This window comes from Coffea eugenioides, chromosome 5, assembly GCF_003713205.1.
Source record: "Coffea eugenioides isolate CCC68of chromosome 5, Ceug_1.0, whole genome shotgun sequence".
NCBI classification, from domain to species: Eukaryota; Viridiplantae; Streptophyta; class Magnoliopsida; order Gentianales; family Rubiaceae; genus Coffea; species Coffea eugenioides.
The window spans coordinates 36709553-36734904 of record NC_040039.1 but is presented as its reverse complement, the minus strand read 5'-3'; the positions used below and the strand labels follow the sequence as shown (position 1 = coordinate 36734904).

At 33.1% G+C, this 25352-nt stretch overlaps 1 protein-coding gene and 1 pseudogene across 1 annotated transcript; both read left to right on the top strand.

The window, feature by feature from the left end:
- Window positions 1-1313: 1313 nt before the first annotated feature.
- Window positions 1314-2385, top strand: LOC113771512 (GMP synthase [glutamine-hydrolyzing]-like). The gene is made up of 2 exons (XM_027316088.1): window positions 1314-1435; window positions 2115-2385. Exons 1-2 carry the CDS (start codon window positions 1314-1316, stop codon window positions 2326-2328), a joined length of 336 nt encoding a protein of 111 aa, XP_027171889.1. The 3' UTR covers window positions 2329-2385.
- Window positions 2386-4455: 2070 nt separating this feature from the next.
- On the top strand, window positions 4456-18866 carry LOC113771511 (annotated as a pseudogene).
- The last annotated feature ends 6486 nt before the right edge of the window (window positions 18867-25352 follow it).

Here is a 25352-nt window from a genome sequence, read left to right as displayed (position 1 = left end):
TTTTAATGAAAGTCTGTTATAACCATAGAATTTGACTTTCGTTATTTTCAATTAATGATGTACTTTAGTGCTGCAATTATAAAAAATTGCAGGGCTAAAATATTTGCAAATTATAAAAGTATATTTTCACTTATATGTAATTAACAAATTTTGCCACCTATATTGATGAAAATTTGTGTTTTTGTACTAAAAAATAAAGAATAATACTATAGCAATAAAATCTATGCTTCAAACCAAATTAAAAATAAAAAAAGCATGATGATTGGTCTCAAATGTTGGGAAAATGATTATTTTTATTGAAACTATGTTATAACCATATAATTTGAGTTTAATTATTTTCAATTACATGATGTTCTTTAGTGCTGCAATTATAAGAAATTAGTATAAAATATTAGCAAATTATAAAAGTACATTTTCAATTATATGAAATTAACAAATTTTGCCACCTATGTTGATGAAAATTTTTATTTTTTGCTAAAAAATAAAGAATAATACTATAGCATTAAAATCTATGGTTCAAACCATATTACAAATCCAGAAAAAAACATGATTTTTGGTATCAAATGGAGGGAAAATGAGTGAAGTCAAAATTTTGATCAAATCATAGTGAAAGTGCCGCGCAACAAAAACAATATCCAAAGCAAAGCAAAGACCAAAGCAGCGGAACACATTCTGAAAAGAAAAGCAACGGAACACTTGGTCTGAGTTAAAGCAACGGAACACTTGAGCAACACAAACTTTCACCGAGCTGAAACAAACAAGCTTCTGCACTGAGCACAAAACAGAGCTTCCGCACGGCACCTGATACCTTCACCCACACAACAAATCCGTTCTCTGGCTTCTCACTAGCATCACCATGGCTGTCCAGCATTAAAGGGCAAGGTTTTCATTGGAAAGGTTCATTTTTCTCTCTCCTATACATTTTCCCCAATTTTTCCAAATCCCTAATATTCTACAATATTTTTTGCAAATTTCTGCCCAAAATCTTTTAGCTGTCGAGGAAGAAAAGGGGGACGTCGGCAGGGGAACGAAGGAAAAGACTAAAGTTTCATTTGGGGGCTGGTGATTGAGGAAGTGAAACCAGAAACAGAGAAAGGTCTTGGCCTAGAGGGGACACAAAGAAAATACAGAGCAACAGCCGCTCATCGGCCATCACAGCGCGCAATCTCCATAGCTGCCGTCACTCTGCTCTCATCCAATTTCCGCCGCCTCCAAGTTCCGCCACGGCACCTCCATTTCGTGCGCCGCCTAGCTGCCTGACGCATCTCCCCTTCCCGCACGGCCTTTCTCTCTCACTGTCGCTCCTCGATTTCATGTTGCCACCCACCACTGGCGCCCAGCTCCAGCGCGGCTACCATGGCAGCTACAGCCGCCTGATCATTCGCACCTTCCTTCGACCATCACCATCGCCTGCAGACTTCGCCAAGCAAACGCTGTAAGCCGTCTGCCTTCTTTGAATTTTAGTTTTCCATTTTTAGTATGAACATTGAAAAGTCTCAAAGCATGTTTGCCGTGCGTTTGTTCAGTGCCAACTTCATGTTGATTGCTAACGATTTTAGATTGTATGCTATTGTATGTTGTTTGGACTGAAATCTCTTGTGTTTTGACAAATTTTGGGGGGCTAATTACAGTCCCAATTGAGCAAAAATTGCTGGATCCTTCTATGCCCATGTACTGTTTGTTAAAATGCCCGAGTGAAGGTCTAAATAGAAGATTGATGCCTAATCTGCTTGGGGAAGACGATCGTTTGCTTAAATTTGCAATTCCGGTCATTCCATTTTCTTTTTTGTAATTTAGCCCCAGAGTTCCTGAACTTCGTAATTCGACCCTAAAACATCCATAATTCATTCAGTTAAGTCCCTATTTAGTTGCATTTGAACCCCTCTAAGAATATCACTTTCAAACTCCATTTACGTTTTCTGTTGTTTTCTATGGCTTTTTTGTTTAGTTTTATGAAGTTGGATGTTTCTTTTCCTGTATCATTTGTTTTGCAATTTGTTTCTTGGTAAAATTGAAGTGGGTTTTTCTTAGAATCATTAGTAAAGGTTGGTTTGATTTGGTTTGGTTGTTTTTTTTAAAATATAGCAAGTTTTTGCTGTTTTCTTGCCCATAAGGTCTGTTGGAGTTCAAGGTGATCAAAGAACACATTCTCATGTTGTTGCATTGAGAGCTGTCACAAGTCAAGATGGGATGACTGCTGACTGGTACAATTTTGAACACAATTTCCTTGATGTTGTTGCAAGAAAGATATGCAATAGTGTACGTGGTGTAAATCGAGTTGTTCAAGATATTACTTCCAAGCCTCCATCAACAATTGAATGGGAATAATATCATGTGATATGCAGCGTGGTTGATAAAGTTTGGAAAAATCTTGCGGCTTTCTGCTGATCTATTAAAAGGTACTAATTCTTGTAGTCAAAGATGCTGATAAGTGATTCATGAAATTTTTTTTATGAAGAAATATTTATTATTTTTCAAAAAAAAAAGATGGTGAAAACTTCAATTTTGCAGGAAGATTGTTGCGCGCTCCAATGGTGACTTTTTTTTCGTAAGTATCAGTTCCAATGTTGATGTTAATTTTTAGCTTTTTAAATCAAATTTGGCTATTTTACTTTTCCGTGTTTGTCTTCATACAAAGATCTCTATTTCATATTCAATTACTGATTGAAGGATTTGCAGTACTCTCGATTTTCAAGTAAAAGTTGCCGGTGAAGCTCAAGTGGCTGCTTCCTTCTACACTACCACTCATACCTCACTCTTTTTTCTTTTTTTTTTTTAGGTGCGGTTTCTTGTCTTTTTCTATTTAAACAAAATTTTGGCCTTTCTCTTTTCTTCGTTCAGTTTTATCGTTTTACTTAAATAATTTTGGGTTTCTTCATTGTCTAGGTCTATGCAGCTGCTACTGTCTTTCTTGTACCATTTTTGGAGATCAAGGGAAATTTCCTGAGGTGAACTTCAATTTCATTATTTATGGGTTATTTTCTTGCGTTGCTTAGGTAATTTCTTTTAACCACATAATACATCAAAATTCATAAAAACACAATAATTTTACAGAAATTTAAGGAAAGTTTCATGGTACCAATAATTTTTTACCTTGTTTCGCGTCCAATCTATATATATGCTAAATCACCCTTGCCGGAAGTCATAAAAGATTTCCTTTTTTGTGTTAAAATATTTGGCTATGGGTTCAACATCAATTTTAGTGCTTTTGCACAATTATACTACAGGTTGTAAGCATTTTTTTAACTCTATTTTAATGTTGAGTTAATATCGAAGACAGTGTAGTGGAGATAGGTTTTGCATTCAGTTGGTAATATGGAACAGGCTTGTCCTTAAAGTAATTGTCTAGGTACTATCACAACCACCAACCAATGAAAAACACTGGTAGTTAAGTACCATCTTACGTGTATTGAGAACTAATTTTAGGATTCCCAGTTTTGGAGGATGAAGTATGAGAAGACTTGTATGCAAAACAAAGGTCTCGTTCTTTCTTTATCTTACATCTATTCATATTCAAATATTTATAACCCATTGATATGCACATAACACGCTCATAAAAATATAGCTGGTTAGATGCTCTGAATTTCATTAGCCATAATGTTGACCGTCTGCCTGATGCATTGGATTGAAAATATTGTGAAGTGAAAAAATTCTACTTAGAGACAGCGAACTTTTACTATTCTGATGGCAAGGTGGTGCTCAATGAAAATAAGCTGCCTGATTATTCGATTCAGTGACTGTCTGCCTGATTATTGTTTTTGCCTGTTAATGTGCTAGATTATCACTGTATAGGCAGAAACTCTGGTAAAACAAGATTACACATATGATATTATGCCTGTTGATGTTACAGCAAAAAAAGCTCTCATAATTTCTTGAAATTATGTCTGTTGATAGTCAAACAACTATAGCTCATTGATCAGCATTGGCCTAATTTTCAATGATAAAAGAACACCTTTTTTTTACTAGCCATTGATGTCTATTTTCATTGTTTTTGTGCTATTATTTTTTCTATTTCATTTTCATAAATGAAATTTTTTTATCTGTAAATTGGTTGGAAATGATTCAAATTAGTTCTCTCCAATTAAGCCAAAAAGTATATCAATTCGAAATGAGCCAAAAAACAAAGAGTTATTATCTGCCACGCCCTCCTCACGTAGCAAGTGACTAAAGATTTTTAGAATAACTATTATAGGATCTTCTTTAAACTAACTCAGTTCGCTAATTTGATAGGTACTATTTGATACTTTCAAAGCCATTTTTTAGCAAGGAAGGATTGGGAAGGAAGAAAAAAGGGAGATGGGAAAAAAAACCATTAACCACTAGGCTATCTATCAGATTGTTCTTCGCAGTTCATATCCTTCTTCTGTTCCTGCACTGTTTGTTAGTTTGATACTTGATGTTCATTTCATTTTCTTGAAATTAAATGAGTTCTTATTTTTTCCACTTGTTCTTGGGATGGTCACCACAATGTTTGAGCAAGCTCTTCGAACTCTTCAATCCCACGGTTGCTCGAGTAATTGTGGATTTCATCATGAGTGTGGAATTGCTTCATCCTGCAGTGTTTTAGTTTTTTTCTCTCAAAAACTATACATAAGAGTTTTACTTTTTCCAATAATATTTTTCGGTGCAAAAGGCTGTCTATCTACAATTTCCATCACCAAAGAATAAGCTGCAAAATTAGGAATAGTCATTGGAATAGATCTTGGAACTACCTATTCATGTGCTCATATTTACAAAAATGGTCATGTTGAAATCACAGCAAATGACCAAGGAATCGTATTAAGCCATCATGGATTGCATTTGCTGGTAGCGAAAGACTGATTCGATGTTAATGTTGAAAGAACTATCTTTGATGTCAAGAGACTTATTGGATGAAAGTAAGGCACACTCGTGTATTTATCATTTTTGCTGGAACATTTTGGTGTGTATACATATGCTCACTGAAGTCTTAACTGTTATATAACAGGATTGAGACTAATGAAGTTTAGAGGGATATGAAGCTCGTTCCTTGTAAGATTGTGAACAAGGATGGAAAACCTTATATCTAGGTGAAAATTAAGGATAGTAAGGTTAAAGTCTTCAGTCTTGAGGAAATTAGTGTAATGGTTTTAACTAAGATGAAAGAAGCAGCTGAAGCTTTCCTTGCAAAGAAAATTAAGGATGCTGTGGTAACTGTTCCCGGTATAGTTCAATTTCTAGAGTTACTCGTTGAATCATATTTTACTTCAATGATGCCCAGAGGCAGGCAACAAAGAATGCAGGTATTATTGCTGGGCTGAATGTTGCTAGGACTATCAATGAACCCAGAGCAGCAGCAGTTGCCTGTCTAACTACGAATTAAAAAAGTTTATCTAACTACACTAATTAACTGTTGATTTTGCAAAATATTGAACAATGATTAAAGCAACCAATTTCTTGTATAAGTTTTATTAGTTACATTTCTTATAAAAAGCTTTCATATGGTTCTAATTGCTCTGTTTTATTGTAGGCAAAGGCTTTCATCAAAGGATTATAGAATATTTCATCAAGTTGATTAACAAGAAACATGGAAAGAACATCAGCAACCACAATAGACCACTTGGAAAACTGAGGGAAGCTGAACGTGCCAAAAGAGCTTTAAGCAGCCAGCAGCAAGTTAGGACTCATGCTTGATTTGACGAGTTGAACAATGACCTCTTTAGCAAAAACATGGGACTTGTCAAGAAGGCTATGGGGGATGCTGGTTTGGAGAACCACCAGATGCATGAAATTGTTCCTGTTAGTGGGGCTACCAGGATCCCAAAAGTCCAATAACTTCTCAAGGACTACTTTGATGGAAAGGAACCCAACAAGAGTGTAAAACTAGATGAAGCAGTGGCTTATGGGGGTGGTGTTCAAGGAGGTATTCTAAGCCGGAAAGGTGGTGATGAAAGCAAAGGTACTTTTTAAAATTTTTAATGGACATGTAAAACTTGATATTTTGCAAACTTAAGATGCAACTTGATTGTCTCAAGAAAGTTGAAACTGTTGGTATTGAAACTGTTGCTGTGGTAATGACCAAGTGATTGGTACTTGTGAATTTATTTTGCTGCTTCATAATTTATGAATTCATTCCTTGTGAACCCAGAACAAAAAAAAAATTTGCATGTGACCAAGTTGTAGCAATATCTTGCTACTTCCATTAACTGTTACTGCAGTAATGACCAAGTGATTGGTACTTGTGAATTTATTTCATTGTCATCTGAGTTGTTGTTACATGTTAATGGAATGTATTTGAACATCAAAGGAGCCTCTTTCTTTTGAATCATCTATACTAAATTACTGCTGTATATGTAAATATCATGCTTTCCTTTTTCTTGTGAATCATCATTACTGCATTGGCTGTATCCTTTGTATTAGTACATGACTACTCTTTGAACTAATATATTTTTGACTAATACTCCTTTTCACTCCCAGCCCAAGTTCACAATACACACCACATCACTCTTTTCATCATCTAAAATATTAAAAATATTACAATAACAAATACAACCTTACTAACAGGTCTAAAGTTCCCACGCCTTGCGTGGGAAGCAATCACCTAGTTTTAATATATAAACAACCAAAAGCATAAACATTAAACAATAATTACTGTGGGAGTCCAATTTAATTGTTTAATAAGTTGAGCTATTTAAAGAAGAAGAAAGAAAATTAAAAAAAACTGTTTTAGAGAGCTCTTTAGTTGAGCTTATGCAGTGTTATATTTGTATAGATTGGACTGTTATTTCTAACTTCTTGCTGGTGTTGTAATATGTGGGCCCAAATTATATGAGGTTCTTAATGAATTGTAATTTTTGTCTTAATAATCTAAGTCTCATTACTTGTTCTTTGTTATTGTACTCCTCCCCTTACCTACTTCTTTTACTCTTTTATGACAGATAAATGCTATTCATACTAGCTTTTGGAAGATATCTATGGTTATGGTTGAAGAATGTTGAAGACAAAATTGCCTTTTGCTCATGGAGTGGTTCATTTAGATGTTCTTCAATTTCTTAAACTGTGATTGCTTTTGTAAATGTACCTTATGTACAAGTGATATTTTGGACAAATGTTATTTTTGTAGGCATTAGTTGGGCAATGTACACTTGAATTTGGCATTTGAGAATGCTATATTATTACCATGTAATCTAATGCAAATACTTTTGGTTATCAATCGTTCATGTTTATTTGTATGGTTTGTTTAAAATCAATGATTTAGCAATGATTACAGGCCAAATTATGACTATTAAGCTATTATGAAATTATCTAATGACAAAAAAAAGTTGTCACAAAATAGAAAATAAAAACTCCTTGTCACAACAGAGACTGTCACTAAATCTAAGTTACATTTGTGACGACAATTGTTGTCAGTAAAATAGTTATATACAATGGCTTTCGGTGCTTTTTAGTGACGACTTTAAGTAGAGCATTTTTGACAAAAGGTCAATTCGTCAATAAAACACTTCCAGATTGTCGTCACTAATGACAACTATTTAGTGACGACCAAATAGTTGTCACTAAATAGTTGTCATTAGTGACGACAATCTGGAAGTGTTTTATTGACGAATTGATCTTTTGTCAAAAATGCTCTACTTAAAGTCGTCACTAATGAGAACTATTTAGTGACGACATTTTAGGTCGTCACTGTTTACTTTTACCGACGGGGATTTAGTAACGACTTTGTGACGATCAAAAAGTCGTCAATAAAAGGTATTTGTGACGATATTTGTATGTTCTGTGATGACTTTGTGTTGTCACTGATGAACAATTTTCTTGTAGTGATATCTATATGTTTGGATTTTGTTGAACTCCTATTGTTATTAGACTATAGGACTGCTAATTTATTGTCATAAAATAATTTTAGTGATCTTTTAATAGCATCCACTATACGTAATTCTGTGACAAAATTTTGTATCCAAATTCCAAGATTGGACGCCTTATAACAAGTTATAAATTCTGCAGCTATAGTGGAAGAGGCTATAAGAGACTGTTTAATACTCTTTCAAGATATGGCACTCCAGTCAACAAGTAGATATAGTTTGATGTTGGTTTCATACTATCTTAACATCTAACATAATCGAAATTCGTATACCTAATGATCTCGAATTTATCTGACATCCGATACGTGAGCATATAATCTTTTATTTTCTATAAATACCACAAGACTCGTTTGGTTATTTTTCAATGATCTAATTCAAACTTGTTTAAATATCTACCCAACATCTCAATAATGTACACAATATTCAGACGCGTATAGACTTGAACATGCATTAGATTCCCTACTATTGATGTATAAGAATTTTTTTGCATTTCTATTTCTTCAAAAACTTTCTTAGGACATTGATTGAGACTAAACTTGTCCCCTTTAGTCACAGAGGTGTCACTTGATTTATAATTTGCATGTCATATATTTTAAAAATATTTTCAATATAGCCCTTTTATTATAGTCCAAAAATACCTCGAGAGTGATCTCGATGTATTTGTATACTTAATACAAAAGATGGATCACCAAAATCTTTCAGTTCAAAATTTTTAGTTAGAAATCTCTTGATTTCATGCAATAGCTTTATATCATTGTTGGCAAGTAAAATGTCATCAACATACAATACCAGAAAAATATACTTACTCCCACAGAACTTATGGTATATACAATCATCAACTAAATTCGTCTCAAACCCAAATGAGATGATCATTTGATGAAATTTGTAATACCATTGTCCAGATGCTTACTTGAACCCATAAATGAATTTTTTAACTTGCAAACCATATTTTTTGGATCTTCTAATACAAAGTTTTCTGACTACACCATATAAATTGTCTCATCAATATCACCATTAAGAAACGTTTTCTTCACATCTATTTGATGTAACTCAAAATTGAAATGCTCCATTAATACCATTATAATTCTCAAAAAATCTTTTGAATAGACTGAAGAGAAGGTTTCTTTATAATCGAAATCTTCTTTTTGTGTAAAATCTTTAACGACAAGACGAACTTTGTATCTTTTTGCATTATCTTTTGAATCCCTCCTGATTTTAAATATCCATTTACAATTAATAGGTTTCGCTCCTTCTGACAATGGATAAGATCCCAAATTTCATTATCTTTCATGGATTTAATCTCTTCATTCAGGACATTGATTAACTTTTGAGAATTTAAACTTTTTATGGTTTAACAGAAGTTGATTGGATCATCTTCCATTAATCTAACGTCATCCTCATGTTCTTGGAAAAAAATAATGTAATCATCTGATACTGCACTTTTTCTTTTTTTAGTGGATCTTTTTCATAGCACTGGTTCTTGAAGAGGTACAGTTTGTTCTTCTATAACAATTTATTTTTGACATTATTTTGATTTGTTATGTCATGATCAAGATCAGAAATGGAATCGTGAACAAGATCAATGATATATGTGGAAATATTGACATATTTCTCTTCAAAGACAAGATTTTTAACTATATCTTCTCTCCCAAACTCGACATCTTAAAAGAATCGAGCATTTTTGTCTTAAAAATTGATTTAGTCATGAGATCATAAAATTCATAATCCCTGAATCTTTCAAAATATCCAATAAAATAACAACTAACTATTTTCGAGTCCAATTTCCTTTTATTTGGCACATAAGGCCTTGTCTCAGTTAAACATCTCTAAATATGTAAATACTTCAAATTAGACTTTTTTTTGTTCAAAACTCATAAGGGATTTTGATAGTTATTTTACTTGAAATTTTGTTAAGGATGTATGCTGCAGTCTTATGTGCTTCTCCTCAAAGTGATTCTCGTAAGGTAGAATGACATATCATATTCCTTATTATATCCCTAAAAGTTCTATTTCGTCTTTCAACTATACTATTCATAGTGAGTGAATCCGGTATAATATACTGTGGGATGATATCGCATTCCTGTAGATATTTAGCAAATAGTCGTGGACGTTATTTACCTGAATCGTCATATCTACCATAGTGCTCACCACTACGGTCAGATCTGACGCTTTTTATTCTTTTATTAAGTTGGTTCTCAACTTCAGTCTTAAAATTTTTAAATACATCCAGCGATTGTAATTTTTCAAAAATGAGATATATGCAATCATATCTTAAAAAATTGTCTATGAACATTATAAAATATTGTTGACCATTCCAAACAGATGTAGAAAATGACCCATAAATATCTGTATGTATAAATTCTAAAAATCCAAGGATCTATTGATTTCAAATCTCTTTTTATTGGTATGCTTTTCCTTTATACAGTCAATACAATCATCAAAATTTGAGAAATTTAAGGGATCGAGAATTTCATTTGACACAAGTCTTTCCATTCTCCATCTAGAGATATGACTCAATCTCTTGTGCCATAGTGTAGCCGAATTCTCATCGATTAATTTTGTCTTTACTTCTCTGATACTCAAATGCAGAGATTCATTAAATGAGATAATTATATCAATTAAATATAGATTATCATAGTGCATTAAAAAATCAAAATTAACCAATTTTGAAACATGAAACAATTTAAACTTTTCATTTTCGAATGAACAAAAATAATCAAATTTGTCCAAAACAGAAATAGAAATCAAATTTCGTTGAAAAGATGGTATAATAAATGTTTCATTAAAATCCAAATAAAATCTGATATTTAACAATAATTTAAAAACTTCTATTGTCTCAACTTGAATAGTTTTGCCTTCACCGAAGTAGATATATCTTTCATTATCATTAGACTTTCGACAATTTAGGTAACCATGTATAGACACACTGATGTGAGTTATTGCACTTGAATCTAACCACCATGTGTGTCTAGGTACTAAAGTTAAATTAATTTCAGAACAAATCAAATTAAGAAACATACTTTTCTTACCACGCCAAACGTAATAGTCGGTGTAATGCTTCTTTCTATGGTATTCAACTCCATATAAGAAACAACTATTTTTTTCTTGATCAATAGATTTCTTTTGTTGTTTCTTTTGAGGTGTCGTACTTACAACTTCTTTATTCTTCTTCCTTTTACGCCCCTTATCTTTATTATTAGTGGTTGAAATCACAGTGTGCGATGAGTTCATTTAGAGATCAAATCTCCTTTTGATAGTTATAACTCACCTTAAATTAACTAAATTATGTAAGAAGAGATATCAAAATTAAATTCACAAGTAACTCGTCTGAGAGTACTAATTTAAGTGCATTTAATTTAGAAATAAGATGAGAGATCTCCATGATATACTCTCTGATATTACCTTTACTATTATATTTCATTGAAACTAAGCGTGTTAAGAGCAAACTTATTTCAGTTTTTTCATTTTTTATAAGCATTTTTTTAATGTCCTGAAGGAACTCCTTAGTGGTAGCTATCATTTCTGATATTGCTCCTCTGAATACTTCTAGAATAGCCTTTTTAATGATTATCAAATACAAGTGATTTGATCTCTCCCACCTTTCCTTATCTCTCTTTTCGTCAGAGGTATTCTTATTTGTAAGAGGTGGAGGAAAATTATCCCTTAACGTAAGGTCGAGATTTATTACTTTAAGTACTATCAAAAGGTTTTCTTTCCAAGACTTAAAATTTATACCATTCAGTATAAGAATATTTTTTGATGTTGATAGTAATATTTGTAAGATCATTTGCAACTGAATAGAAAATATAAAATAATTAAAACAAACTCACATAAATCAAAATAATAATAAATTCAAATAATAGTAACCCCATCTCAAGATATCGATGTTCCATTAATATTTTGTCTTTGGATAAAAATATTAACTTCTAAATAATATCTTGGTATAGTAATAAACATTGACAATAATAATATGTCAAAAAATAAATTTTTCTTTGGGTCAATTTATAATTCACATGTAAAAATCTCAATAATCATCACGTATTTATTACCACAAGTATACATGCAATTTTGTTAAGTATTGATCTTCCTTTGAACCGATCAATATGCACAAAAGTACAAATACCCAACCAGCTACATTCTAGAATAAATTAATTTTCACAAAAGAGGCCACTTTGTTAGCATATTGTTTCAATTAATTTATTCCAATAATATATATAATCATGCCAATATTTAAATTTAAAGTTACACAAATTATATACAATTTTGATCAAAGTCAATTTTGATCAACTCTGTCAAACTAGTCAAATCTGGTCAAATTAATCAAATCAGTCAAACTTGGTCAAACATGGTCAAATCAGTCATATTAGTCAAATCTGATCAAACCAATTAAATGGATCAAGATTTATTGGACTAAAAGTTCATATCCATAACTTGACCTAGTTAGATATGGTTAAACCAGTTAAATGGATCAAAACTTATGGGACTAAAAATTCATATCTATAACTTGACCCAAATTTATCATTTAAATAAATTTTTTTTTTGAAATCCATAAATGACTTATAAGACTGTATAATTAATGGACCCATATTTTGGACTTTATAAGGTTTAAATGTCTCTTTTAACTTTATTAGGGTTCACTCAAATTAAGGAACCCTAATTTTTTTAATATAAATATAGGCATATTGGATTTTAAACAAGCAAAACCAATTCAAAGAATTCAAGTTAATATTTCCTTAATAATTCAAGTAAACAATTCCCATGGCTTATATAAACAATCAATGAACACGAGTTTGCACGCCTTATGTAATCAATTCCATAGTTTACGTAAACACGTGCCAACTAATTAGTGTCATTGAACATAAAATTGTATCATGGCTCATGTATCATGCGGCCGAATTCACGATCCATGCTCGGGCAAAATTTAATGACTAAATCAACTTCAATACTTGACAACCATGCATTCTTTATCGAAAACATAAATTGGCTAGCGACTTTACCTAGGGTTGGCAATGGAGTGGGGTGGGGCGGGGGACACCTCCCCCAATCCCCGCCCCGTTGTATTTTAATTCCCCCCACCCCCGCCGCACCCCCATCCCGCCCCGCGTCCCCAGCGGGGTTAAAAAATTTTTATTGTAATTAAATTTGAACAAATAATCAAGTACTAAAATATCAATACATCACTAAATTATTATTCATTGTAACTTCACAATTGAAACTCATAAAAATAATTAAACAAAGGTTATTTGAATACAATCTAATATGATAAAACAAATATAACTAAAATAATCAAGTTTTCACTTTTGATACAAATACAATCACTAAATTATTATTGTGTTTTTTTTAGAAAAAAGTGTTATTGTATTAAGTGTAGTTAGGAATTTAACATAAATGTATTAATAAATTTAGTATAAATAATTAATAATTTTTATTAATAGACATGTATAATTAGTAGTATAATTGATAATATCATTATATATATATATATAATAATGTACATATATATATATATTCAAGCCCCACCCCCCACCCCATTTCTAAACGGGGGGAAAAAATTCCCCCTGCCCCCGCCCCAATGACCCCCCCGCCCCCTCATTGCCATCCCTAACTTTACCACATGAATTAGACAGCTTTTTTTTCACCGAAAACATAATCAATAAAATTACATGAAAGCTACAATTCAAGGTAGTCAACAGCCATACAATCATGTGCAGAACTACGGAACAATAATCATGACTCGAACAAGAATTCAAATTATTTCCCAATAATCAAACATATCTAGTTCTGATATTACTTGTTAGGTGATTGTTTATATTAACCTTTGGTGAAAACCATCACCTATTAAACTTAAAATCTTTATGGCGATTATTAAGAAATAAATTAACAGCAAAATTGCAGAAGCATACCTGAATTCATGTTAACAAACTGATACTTGAATCATCAGAGAATTTTGGGGTGGCCTTTTAGATCAACACGTATTCGCTAATCCCTTGAGAGATGCCATTAGTTTCTCTCTGGTATCTTTCCTGGTGATGAGATATTAGGAAAGAGGTATTTTATGGTACTAGAAAATATGACAATAGGAATACGTGTGACTTGGGGGCCATAACGCTATGTATAGATAACATTACTCTTATTTTTTGGATTCCTATTTCAACCCATCATAAAAATAGAAATTATCCTTAAGTCTCAATACATTAAAGGCCCATAGCCTATTAGATATATTAAACGCCAAACTCTAATTGATTATTTTAATTGGGTTTAATCTTATTTGACAGTTTGTGACACATAATTATTCATATATAAGTCTAACATTGGATTAAGGATCGAACAAAAAGACCATCCATTTGCTATTCCATCTTTGCGCAGCAGTTAGAGACACCATCTCTAGCATAGCACCCTACTGTACAAGACATCATACAAATTCTAAATCAGATTCATTGCCCGTAAAGTAATGAAAATTTATAAACTCACCACTTCCCTAACTTGTGCAGCAAAACCCACCACTTTCTTTCCTATCAAACCTGTTTTCTCACATAGTAACTACACTCAAAATAATGAAGATTTATAAACTCAACAACTCCACCTATTAGGCCTGTAATCTTAATCAATGTCAAGTTTATTAGTGAAGTAAATCTAATATGAAAGTATTCAATCCGATCAATAAACTTTAAAGTAGTAATCTGCAAATCCCTGAATCCGGGGCCGGCCGCTCCTGTCCCCCGTTTTTTGAGTGTGTCTATTCACGTTGTGTGTGGGATAAGGTTCAGAGGCTAGGAAAGAAATATGCTGATTATGTTCTGGCTGATACTTGGTAATCTAGATAGTCCTTATGTTTCTCATTTTCTCGGGTGAAGACTGCCTTTTGATGCACACAATCCTTGTGGTTAAAAGTACCACGACTAAATTGAATTGTTTAGATTTTTGTGATGTCTGTTGGAAGTCACTAACTCTTGTCTAAACCTCTCCAATTATGGATATACTCCATCTGAATTTCTCTTGAAAACTCCAAATAGAAAATCTAACTATGAGTTAAAGATCGTAGCCAAAATTTACTCACCAAACTTGCTTTGGACTGCAGTAAAATTGCGTTAACAAATTCCATGAAATTATCATTGTGATTGAATCTATTGTTGTTGACAATGAAGGCGTAGGATCATTGTTAGGTGGATAATTGTGCACATAATTTGTGAATAATTTTCCCTTTATTTTGCTAAAATATGATGTTAATTGCTAGATTTTACTGATATTTGATTTTTGGTGTTACTTATAGGAAATTGCTGTGAAAAAGGAAGAAAAAGTCCACCAAAAGGCTACATTCTATAAGGCATGACCACGTCTTATTCTACTATGAAATCTGAAGTTTGCGCGACACAAGATGAATATGTAGTTTGATTAAGAAGTCAGCTATGTCTCTTGGTTGTCCATATGAGTCACGAAATTGGAGATCCTAATTGGTTATGATTTGATATAGTTTATTTTGGAAACCAATTGATATGTTTTGTTGCTTAGTTTATTTTAAGTAGGAAGCTAGAAAGGAAAAGTAATCTTTTCCTTATTAGTAGGAGAAAAACTAACAAATAAAGAGGGAGAAGAAGTAGACATTTGCGCGGGGCATTAGACTAGTCTCGGTAGTCTCATTCCTTTCTTCTTTTTCTCTTCAAAAACAATAAACTCTAACTTAGTTTTGGCTGCGAATCCACCATGAGCGGCTAGTTTCTTGTTCTAGTTGAAGGATAATCAAATCTTTGGTTCAACAATACCGTAAGATCTAATTTGATTTATTTATTTCATTTATTTATGAGTATTTATATATTTCCTGTTCATTCATGATTATGATTATTTTATACGATTAAAAAACTGGCCACTATTTAATTGTAGGAATAATCTATTGCTATCTAAAATATCAAATTTGTAATTGTTTGATAGTTTTAGTATTTGTGACGAGTGATATAATTTGCTTGTAGAAAAAACTTTTGAATTTATGTCACAGTAATATATAATCGAAATTAAATGAACCGAGCTTGTGTGTTTTTTTGGTTGCCTGCCACGGTATCCAGGGCTTTGCCCTGACTAATCCGTTGGTCGACCCGGGTCGCACACCTGGCTGTGGTGGGTGAGTCTCCCAACAAGGGTAGCTGCATACGCCAGGTTTCGAACCCGAGACCTGCTTAAGCGGAACCAAGCTGCTTACCACTTGGCCCAACCCCAGTTGGTGAGCTTGTGTGTTTGTTGGTTAGAATTGGTAACTTCTTAATTATTAATACTGTCAATCTATTAAATTTTAAGAGCTTGTTTAGGGTTACTTAATTAGCAAGAGAAATAGTCATAGAGTTTGTTATGGTTATTGAAACAGTAAGGAGAGGCAGGTTGTCGGAACTCGTTGACAACCATACCCAGTTTATTTATGAATAATTGATTTTATCTTTGCATCGATGATCAATTAAATGAACCAAAGTGGAGATTAGACCTTTGACTAGAGTATTGCCTTTTCTTGGTTTAGTTTTATTTAATTTTGTGCTATTGTCTTTATTTTTATTAAAGTGAGCTATTTAGCTAATTTCTCATAATCCCCCTTTTTATTTATTGTCTTCACAAAGAAATAAATCACTCAATTCCTGTGGATACGACCCTACTTATTGCTGCAGTCGAATTCAAATTTTTAGAGTATGAATTTTATTTTTGCTGGTTTGATAACCCAACAAATTTTGACGCCATTACCGGGGACTGGTGCCTTTGTTGATTTATTTTCTTTGGCTTTTTGTTTTTATTTTCTTTTTATTCTGTTGCTAGTTTATGCCTTGATGTTCTCGTACAAGTGAATTGCTATACAATCTTGAGATAGAGAAGACAAAACGGAGATTGAAAAAGGAAACTAAGCAATGAGCAAAGCCGTCAGCTTCATCCCCTGGGTTAAAATTGGCATCTAACTTAGTTGAATCTTCTAGTGAATCTGAAGATGAGATTGAAGTCATGGCAAACGAGAGAACTTGAGAGAGTTAGCTACACCAGATTTAAATCAGAAACCTCTTGGCATAACATATCCTACTTTAAAAGCACCATTTGAATTGAAATCTGGGATAATTCACTTACTTCCTTCTTTTCATGGACTTGCACCTCAAGGAATTTCATGTGGTATGGCCGACCATGAAGCCCCAAGAACTCACTGGGGAGCAAATAAAATTAAGAGCTTTTCCATTTTCTTTAGCTAATAAAGCTAAGTACTAGTTCTATTATTTGCCCTCTAGATCAATTACCACGTTGATCAAGATGAAGTAACAGTTTCTTGAGAAAGTTTTCCCTGCCTCTCGAGCTGCAAGTATTAGAAAAGATATATGTGAGATCAGACAGTTCAATGGAGAGACCTTGCACGAGTATTGGGAAAGGTTCAAATAATTATGTGCAAGTTGCCCTCATTAACAAATTCTGGACCAGCTTCTTATCCAGTACTTCTATGATGGACTATCATCAACGAATAGGAAGATAGTTGATGCTGCAAGTGGGGGAGCATTAGTGAATAAAATGCCCACAAAAGCAAGGAGATCGATTTCAAGTATGGCTGCCAATGCGCAACAATTTAGTGACAGATAAAACTATATTCCCCATAAAGTTAATGAGGTAAGTGCTCATTCAATTGAACAAAAATTAGATTCTCTAACTACACTTGTAGAAAAATTGGTTGTAGGACAAGTGCAATAGATTAAAACATGTGGGATTTGTTATGCCCCGGGTCATCCAACTGACAAGTGCTTCACACTCCAAGATGATTCGATTGCTCATGTGAATGCTATTGGAGGCTTTCCAAGCTCTCCCTAAAGGGGGTATAATCCTTATTCGAACACGTACACTCAAAGATGGAAAGATAACTCAAACTCTAATTATGCAGTAAGGTCACCAATTCCACATCAACAGCCAACTTCTACACCAGGTATACCTCTTGAAGAAATTGTTAAATCATTAGCAACTAACACACAACAATTTCAACATGAGACAAGAATAAGCATTCAAAACTTGGAGAATCAAATGAATCAACTGGCATCTATAGTGAGTCGAGTGGAGTCTCAAGTTTCGGAAAAATTGGCTTTGCAGATCATTGTCAATCCCAAGCAAAATGTGAGTGCAATTACTTTGAGAAATGACAAAGAATTGCAAGAGTAGCAAAAAGGAGCATCTAAGCATGATCTTAAAGTGCAAGTTGAGGAAGAAACAATGAAATTCTCAATTCAATCCCTTCCAAGGAAAGAGCCCATAGATGAACCCCTTGTAGTGGTGGCACCTACTCCTCCATTTCCCAGTCAATATGCAAAATCCAAGGAGAAGGAGCAAGAGTAGGAAATTTTTGACATTTTTCGCAAAGTTGAGATAAATATTCCCCTTCTTGATGCCATTAAGTAAATTCTTCGATATGCAAAATTTCTTAGAGAATTGTGCACTACGAAGAAAAAGTTAAAGGGTTTTGAAAAGATTTATATGGGAGAAAATGTTTCAGCAGTGCTACAACAGTAATTGCCTCCTAAACATAAGGATCTAGGTATGTTTACTATTCCTTGCAAAATAGGGAATGTTAAGGTCGAAAAAGCATTGATAGATTTAGGAGTTGCAATAAATATCATGCCTCATTCCATTTATAATTCTCTGAACCTTGGACCCTTAAAAGAAATGAGTGTCATTATGCAACTTGCTGATAGGTCTAATGCATATCTTAATGGACTGTTGGAAGATATTCTAGTTCAAGTTAATAAATTGATTTTTCCTGCAGATTTCTATGTGTTAGATATGGATGATGATTTTTCTATTTCACCCCCAATTTTGTTAGGCAGACCAATGACATCTAAAACAAAAATTGATGCCTATTCAGGAACCTTGGCAATGGAATTTGATGGTGAAATAATAAAATTCAATATCTGTGATGCCATGAAATGTCCAAGTGAGTCACATTCTGTTTTTGTTATAGATGTAATTGACCCTTTCATGCAACAAATGTTTGAATTCAATGGCAAAGATGTGATGAAGGTTGTAATCAATCACAATTTGGATTCGCAAGAAATCTGAAGGGTTGCAAAGAAGTTTGAGTTACAACCTGATTGAGATCATGGTATAGTCTAGCTAAAGACATTAAAAAAAGACATTACTTGGGAAGCAACCAAAGAATTTCAATTTTTAGTCATTTTGTGTTTTTATTTCATATTTTTGTGTCAAAATTAAGTTTATTTCATTTCCTATTGACAGAAAACTTTTTGTTGTAGGTCGCGGGTGTGTTTTGTGAAGTTTTTATTTGGATTAGAGGCAAATTCTTGGGTAGAAGACTTCCTGTTTTAAGACGTGCCCACGCTTTTATGTCAAATGCAAATTGGTGCTTTTAAAAATTAATGGACAAAATATTATTTCTTATACAACATGCTACGCCTTACAACAAAATCTCCAATATTGAGATCCCGAGTCAAACCTCACTACGTGCTTCACTTGCATCGATTTTTAAGCAACTTATTCCCTCCCGGCTGTTTAACTCAATAATCAAGAAAATCCCCTTCTTCTTCTTTTTTGCAGTTAAGTTTCATACATTGACGACAATGCCTGATATAGGTGTGGGGGAGGAGATATTTAGGTGCAAAAGCCTTTTTTCGCTTGATAGCGGAATATAATTGTTCCTTATTGTTCACTTCAAGTGAAAATTAGTGAAAATTTTTTGTGAAAATTTGTCATAAAAAATTTGCCAATCTAGTTTTGGAGCTTCTATTGCGTTTTACAAAAGTAGTCAAGATGTAAATATGAATAGTGTAATGTTACTAGCATGAGCATGTTATTTTCTTGCAATTGATTTGAATGATGGATGTGCAAGATTTGACATAACTTTAACTAATTTGTGAGCTTTTGAGCCTAATGAGTATTTCAATTAAATTTTCTCTATTTTCTTTTGTTGAGTGATATCACACATTGTTTGACATTCTAGAACTTGCTTTGTTATGCGTGTAGAGACCACGCTTGAATTTGATGCATTAAAATGATAAGGGCAATTTGGTTTAACCCTTTTGACTTTCTAAATGCCTTCCCTACTTATGTTTACCTATAGTTAACCATGTTTGAGCCTCAATCCTTTTCTTTGTTTAATAGACCAATTTATTACAAATTTATTACCTTAAACATTTTTGTTTCTACCTTCTTATTTGAACCTTGTGTCAAAGGAATACCTTAATATTCTTGCATGAGAGTTTTGAGTGTGTTACAAGAGTATGGTTATAGTTGGCAAGTGTGTTAGTGTAGACACCAAATTTTTGTCAATTTTGATTTTTTTTTAATTTTTTTCTATTTAATGAGTCATTTATTTTCTTGCATTCTAATGTGTATTTCTTTCTCATTTTTGTAGGTTTGTTTTAAGGAAAGAAAAAAATAAAATAAAAAATCATCCTAATCATTTTGTTTCATCAAAAATACTATTAACCCAAATTAACACTCCATATCTTCCATATCCTTTGCTGCTTTATTTGGACAAAAAACAATGAGCACTCTCAACAAAAACCACAACAACTCTAACCAACTCTTCTGACTTTTCTCAATTCACTCTCTCAGTTCACTTCTCGCACACGCAAGCACACCAAGCACAAAAACTCTCTCAATTTCAAAACAACTCACCAAGAACAACACAAACAAAAAAAGAAACACTCTTCCTCCCCCCAACTCTCACTCTTGGCCCTCCTCACTCCTAAAAATTTCCAACACAACTCCATACACAAAACACTCCCTCAATTCTCTCTCTCAGCTCACACACAAAACAAACAAAAAAAAAAAAAAGAAGACCCAAGGGAGTAGAGGAAGAAAGTAGCTGCTATGGAGGCCATTGCTGCCATTAAGCTCATCCAACTCACCCAGAGGGTTGTAAAATTTTCAACTCACTCTCTTTTCAATTTTTAATATGAATGGCATCCATCATGTAGTTTTCTTTGCACTTGATACTTCTGCATATTTGAACGAAGCTTGAAGCTGATAAATGAATGTTTGGGTGATATTCTTTTGAATTCATGGCTCATGATGTTATTTATTGCAAGGAAAGTCAATGATTCATATCATGCCTTCCTCATGATTGGTAAAATGCCTGAATGAATCTAGAATTAAAAAGGGGGAAAATCTATGTGTGTAATGTTAGCATGTTTGTGGTGATTTGTTGTGATGAAAGAAAGAGTTATTTTAAAACCTGAAAATGAGTGGATTCTTTTGTCCAAATAAGTCATGGTTTTGTTTCATTTTGAAGAATTTTGTCACTCTTTCTTGCAACTTTAATAGTTGGCTGCATTGTAGAATTTAAGGGTGAGGTTTGGTGGGATCATGATCCATACAAGAGTGAATTGGGTAAGGATCAGAAAAAATGAAAAAGAGAGGAAATTTTTCTGGGAAAATGAGAGAAAACAGGCTGACGAACCAGCCGTATTCAAGCCCCAATACCTCTTTCATGATTCATCGTTTTAGGGATATTCCTGTTGCTGCACTTTCCTAAATCATCGGGGAGTAACTTTTCTTTTGAAGGTTTTCGAGGAAAAGCACTCTAAAGCTGCAAAAATTCTGCTCCAAATCACCCATTTCTCAGCTTTTGAAATTCGAAGTTCTTCCTTCCCCCACGAATCTTGAATTTCGGCGATTCACCGCTATCTAGTCCAACTTAAAACCTTCCGTGGAGCTGTAGATAACTTTTCTTGATCAACTCTTTTCATTATTATATCATATTTGATAGGTTGTCGATTCCTGTGCAATAATAAAAATAAACCTAGTTGCCAATTAAAATAATCAAAATCCAATTCTGAGTACTGGAGCAGGGACTCTAGGCGTGCAATGGGTTACTTGATTCACCCTGTTCCTGAAGAGTTTGCTTAACCCGATATACCAGAATGAGATTGGTTATTCACAAGAAATTATTGATTTGTAAACAGGGCAAGTAGGGTCGTATCCTCAGGGACTGGGGAAAATTCCTTTCTTTTCAAATCCACAATAACAAATGGGAGTTTTTGTATAAACGATGACAATCAAAGGAGTTCAAATAAAAATAAATAGCTCACTAGATATTAAATGACAATTCATTAAAATTAGAGTAATAATAATTAAAGGTCTAGTCAAGAAATAACTTCAGCAATGGTTCATCTAATTGATCATCGATGCAAAGGCAATTCTAATTATTTACTAATAAATATGTTATAACTGTCAAACAATCGATGACAGTCAATCACTCCTTACTGTGTCGGTGATTAAGGTATGCCCGTTAATCACTGTTCTAATTGAGAAATAATCTTAGGTACGCCCGTAAGATTTAATTCCCTATTGCCTTATGTATTAGAGGAGCTTTATTCTAACCAAATAACGTACTACAGGGTTAATTTAGATTAGCATGCGTATTCTCCTGACACAAACCTAATCATGCTAGTTGTCACTATTTTGAGGCAATTAAACAATTACAAATTTAATACCCCAATTGACAATAGATTATTAAATCAACTCATTATCCGGATCCAAGACAATCAATTAATTAAATAATCATAAGCACTGCAATCAGGAAGTATGCAAATACCAATAAATAAGAGGAAAAGATAAAATTAAATCGATCTCAAAATTGCTAGGCGAATCAAAGCATCCATTATTTCTTGACTAGAAAGGGGAATTTAGTTCATCCCGGATACGAAAAACTCACACAAAGGTGAAGCAACAGCAGCGGCCATCAATTGGGTAAATTCAATTCGTTGGAATACTGACGAAAAAGCAAAGCTACAGGAAGTGATTGAATGTCTTCACTTCGTCTGGTCATACGAAGGAAGAAAAAGCTACTAAAGGACAAAACGGAAAAATCAAAGGCTAAAACTTCGCGGTGCTTGTTCTCCGCTATCTAATATCTAGTTCCTACTGCTCAATTTCTCCTATCTAAATCATGCTTTTCACTTGCGGCGGCTCCCTGCAAGAAGAAGACTCCAGGCTCCTTTCTTTTTGAACGCCGTCCTCCGCCAAATTACCAAAAAGGGATCGCGTCTTGATGTTTCAAAAATGCCCCTGGATGTCTACTACTTAAACTCTTTCCTGATGATTGCCAAATTGGCACTTGTTATGGTATTTTCGTTCTATTCCCTAAAATAAATGCAAATTGTCAAAAGTGAGTAGAATCTAATAATTAATCCATATCGGGTCAGGTAATAGGGGAAATTAATAATAAAATAAATGATAAAATCGCAATCTATCAATATTTGACTAGTTTCTTAGAATTTTCTCATTCTTGGTTGACAATGGTGATTTCTTTTTTGGATGTTTTGCCCTAAAATTTTACATGAGTCTTGCCATTTTAGACCTGTAAAGATGTAGGACATGAGTTTTCTGCAATTTTTTTCATTGAATAGTGAAGCATAGGAATCTCGGCGTGAATTTTTTTTCATTCCCCTATGAACTTGCTAAACTGACTCTCTTTACTTTCCGTTGGGGTTTTGACAAGGATGCATGAGTTCAAAGTTTCATTTGTGCTCTTGTGTTTTAATTTATTTTTCATGAAGAGATGAATCACCCGAGTTCTTCCATCCTTTGGATTACCCATTGAAAAGTTTTGAGGCTTTGTATGGTCTTCCCTTTGTTTCCTTTTTCTTTCCTTCTTTTTTTTGTTCTAGAATTTGTTCTTCTTAATTAGAGTTGGAGCCTTGGTGGTCTTGCTATGAGTTTTGGAAATAATTTGACGTGGGTTGACTCTTTCTTCCTTGTTCACCTAAACTAATGCCTTTGTCTTTTCTTTTCCCTTTGCCAACTTTGTTGCATTCTTCTTTTCCTATTTCTTTTCTTTCTTCTTGTTTCTTTTTTTCTTTTTCTGTCATATGTGATATAAATGGTGTTGTTAGATTAGTTAAATTGGGTTTTGAGGTTGTAATATGAGCCGAATTAATACTTTAAATTAGGCTTGCTTGTGGTTTTTGCATGATCTTGCTTGCATTCTTACTCATGGGTTGTAGTACATAAGTTTATTTAGATTGCTTTAATCTTGAGTTGGACTTGTTTATTTCATCCCTGCCTACATACATTCTAATAGAGTTATTTAGGTAGTTTCGTTTGGACCAGAAGATTCAGTCCAAATATCTAGCTTTGTTGATGTTTGGGGTTGAGTTAAAAAATGAAAATTTTGGTCTCTTATTTGTTTCTTTTCTTCTTTTCTCTTCTTTTTCTTTCTTCCTTTCGTTCCTTCATTTTTTATCCAACAAAGAGCCTTGGATATCTTTTGCATTTATTCATGATGATTGCTGGCCGATTTCTCTCATCCAAGCCCAAAAAAAATGTATTTGTTATTTGGCCCTCTAATTTTTGCATAATCATGTCAAGGCCCCAAAATTTGGGGAAATTGACAAAATTTTTCTTTTGAATTCTTGGCCTTCTTTTTTGATGTTCACGCATGCTTGATGAATTAATTCAAGTTTTTGAAGTTAATTAAAGTTTAAGTGAATTTATTAACTTTAGAATTCTATTTTTACAACTTTAGGAGCTAATGTAAATAGTTTTTTGTTTTATGACTTGAAAATCATTTGGAGGTCAAATTAGCCTAAAGTTTGAATAGATTATGAATAAGAGGGTGGTAAAAACTGAATTTTCAAAATTTACCTTTTCTCTCCTAGATTTTAAAATTTTATATTTTGGCCCCAAAAGTTTTTGTTTTTCTCATTTTAATCCTAAGGAATCTTTGTCATTTTTATCATTGAGATTGTCCTTGACTCTTTAATCCTTTATTCATTTTCCCCCTTTTAGTCCCTAAGTTTTTTTATATCATTAATCTTTAATTGTCAATTAAATTGGTGGCTTGATCCTTTTGTTGACTCTTAAGCACAGATAGCTCAACATCCTTTCATCTTAGTCACTTCTTCAAAAAGAATGTACCCCTATCATCTTTTAAATTCTGATTATGTGATCTTATGTGTTTCTATGTGTTTATATGTTTTTATGTGTATTTATTTACTTATTTTAATTTCATATTCATTTTTTACGTTCACTTAATTTATGTTTTTATAATTATTTGGGAGGCATTTAAATACCTCAATATGTAATAGATAGGTAATATTTTGCAAAAAGTTGTAATTAGATAGACCAATATAATAGATGGGATAGATAAATTTATTTTCTTATATTTTCCTATTTTTGATTGTAGTAAGGTCCCCAATTGTAATAGATAGGATAGATAGATTTATTTTATTATATATTTCACTATTTTAGATTGTAGTTAGACTCCCCGCTGTAATAGATAGATTTTATGTGTTTATGTAGCTCATATGTTTATATGCTTTATCCGTTTTGCTTAGGATTTTTGCATCTAAATATTATGCTTATGTGTTATGCGTTATGTGTTATGTGCTTTTACATGTTTGCTTGTTTTAATTCATGCCTTATTTGTTTTATTTTGTATTATGAATGCATGATGTTACCACACTAGTCCAACACTAGTTGCGTCTTCTCCCTCCATTTCCTTGCTAGTCCAATGCTAATGAGGATTTCTAGAAATGAATTAGTCCAATGTTAGACACTTAGATCGTCTATGCATTAGAT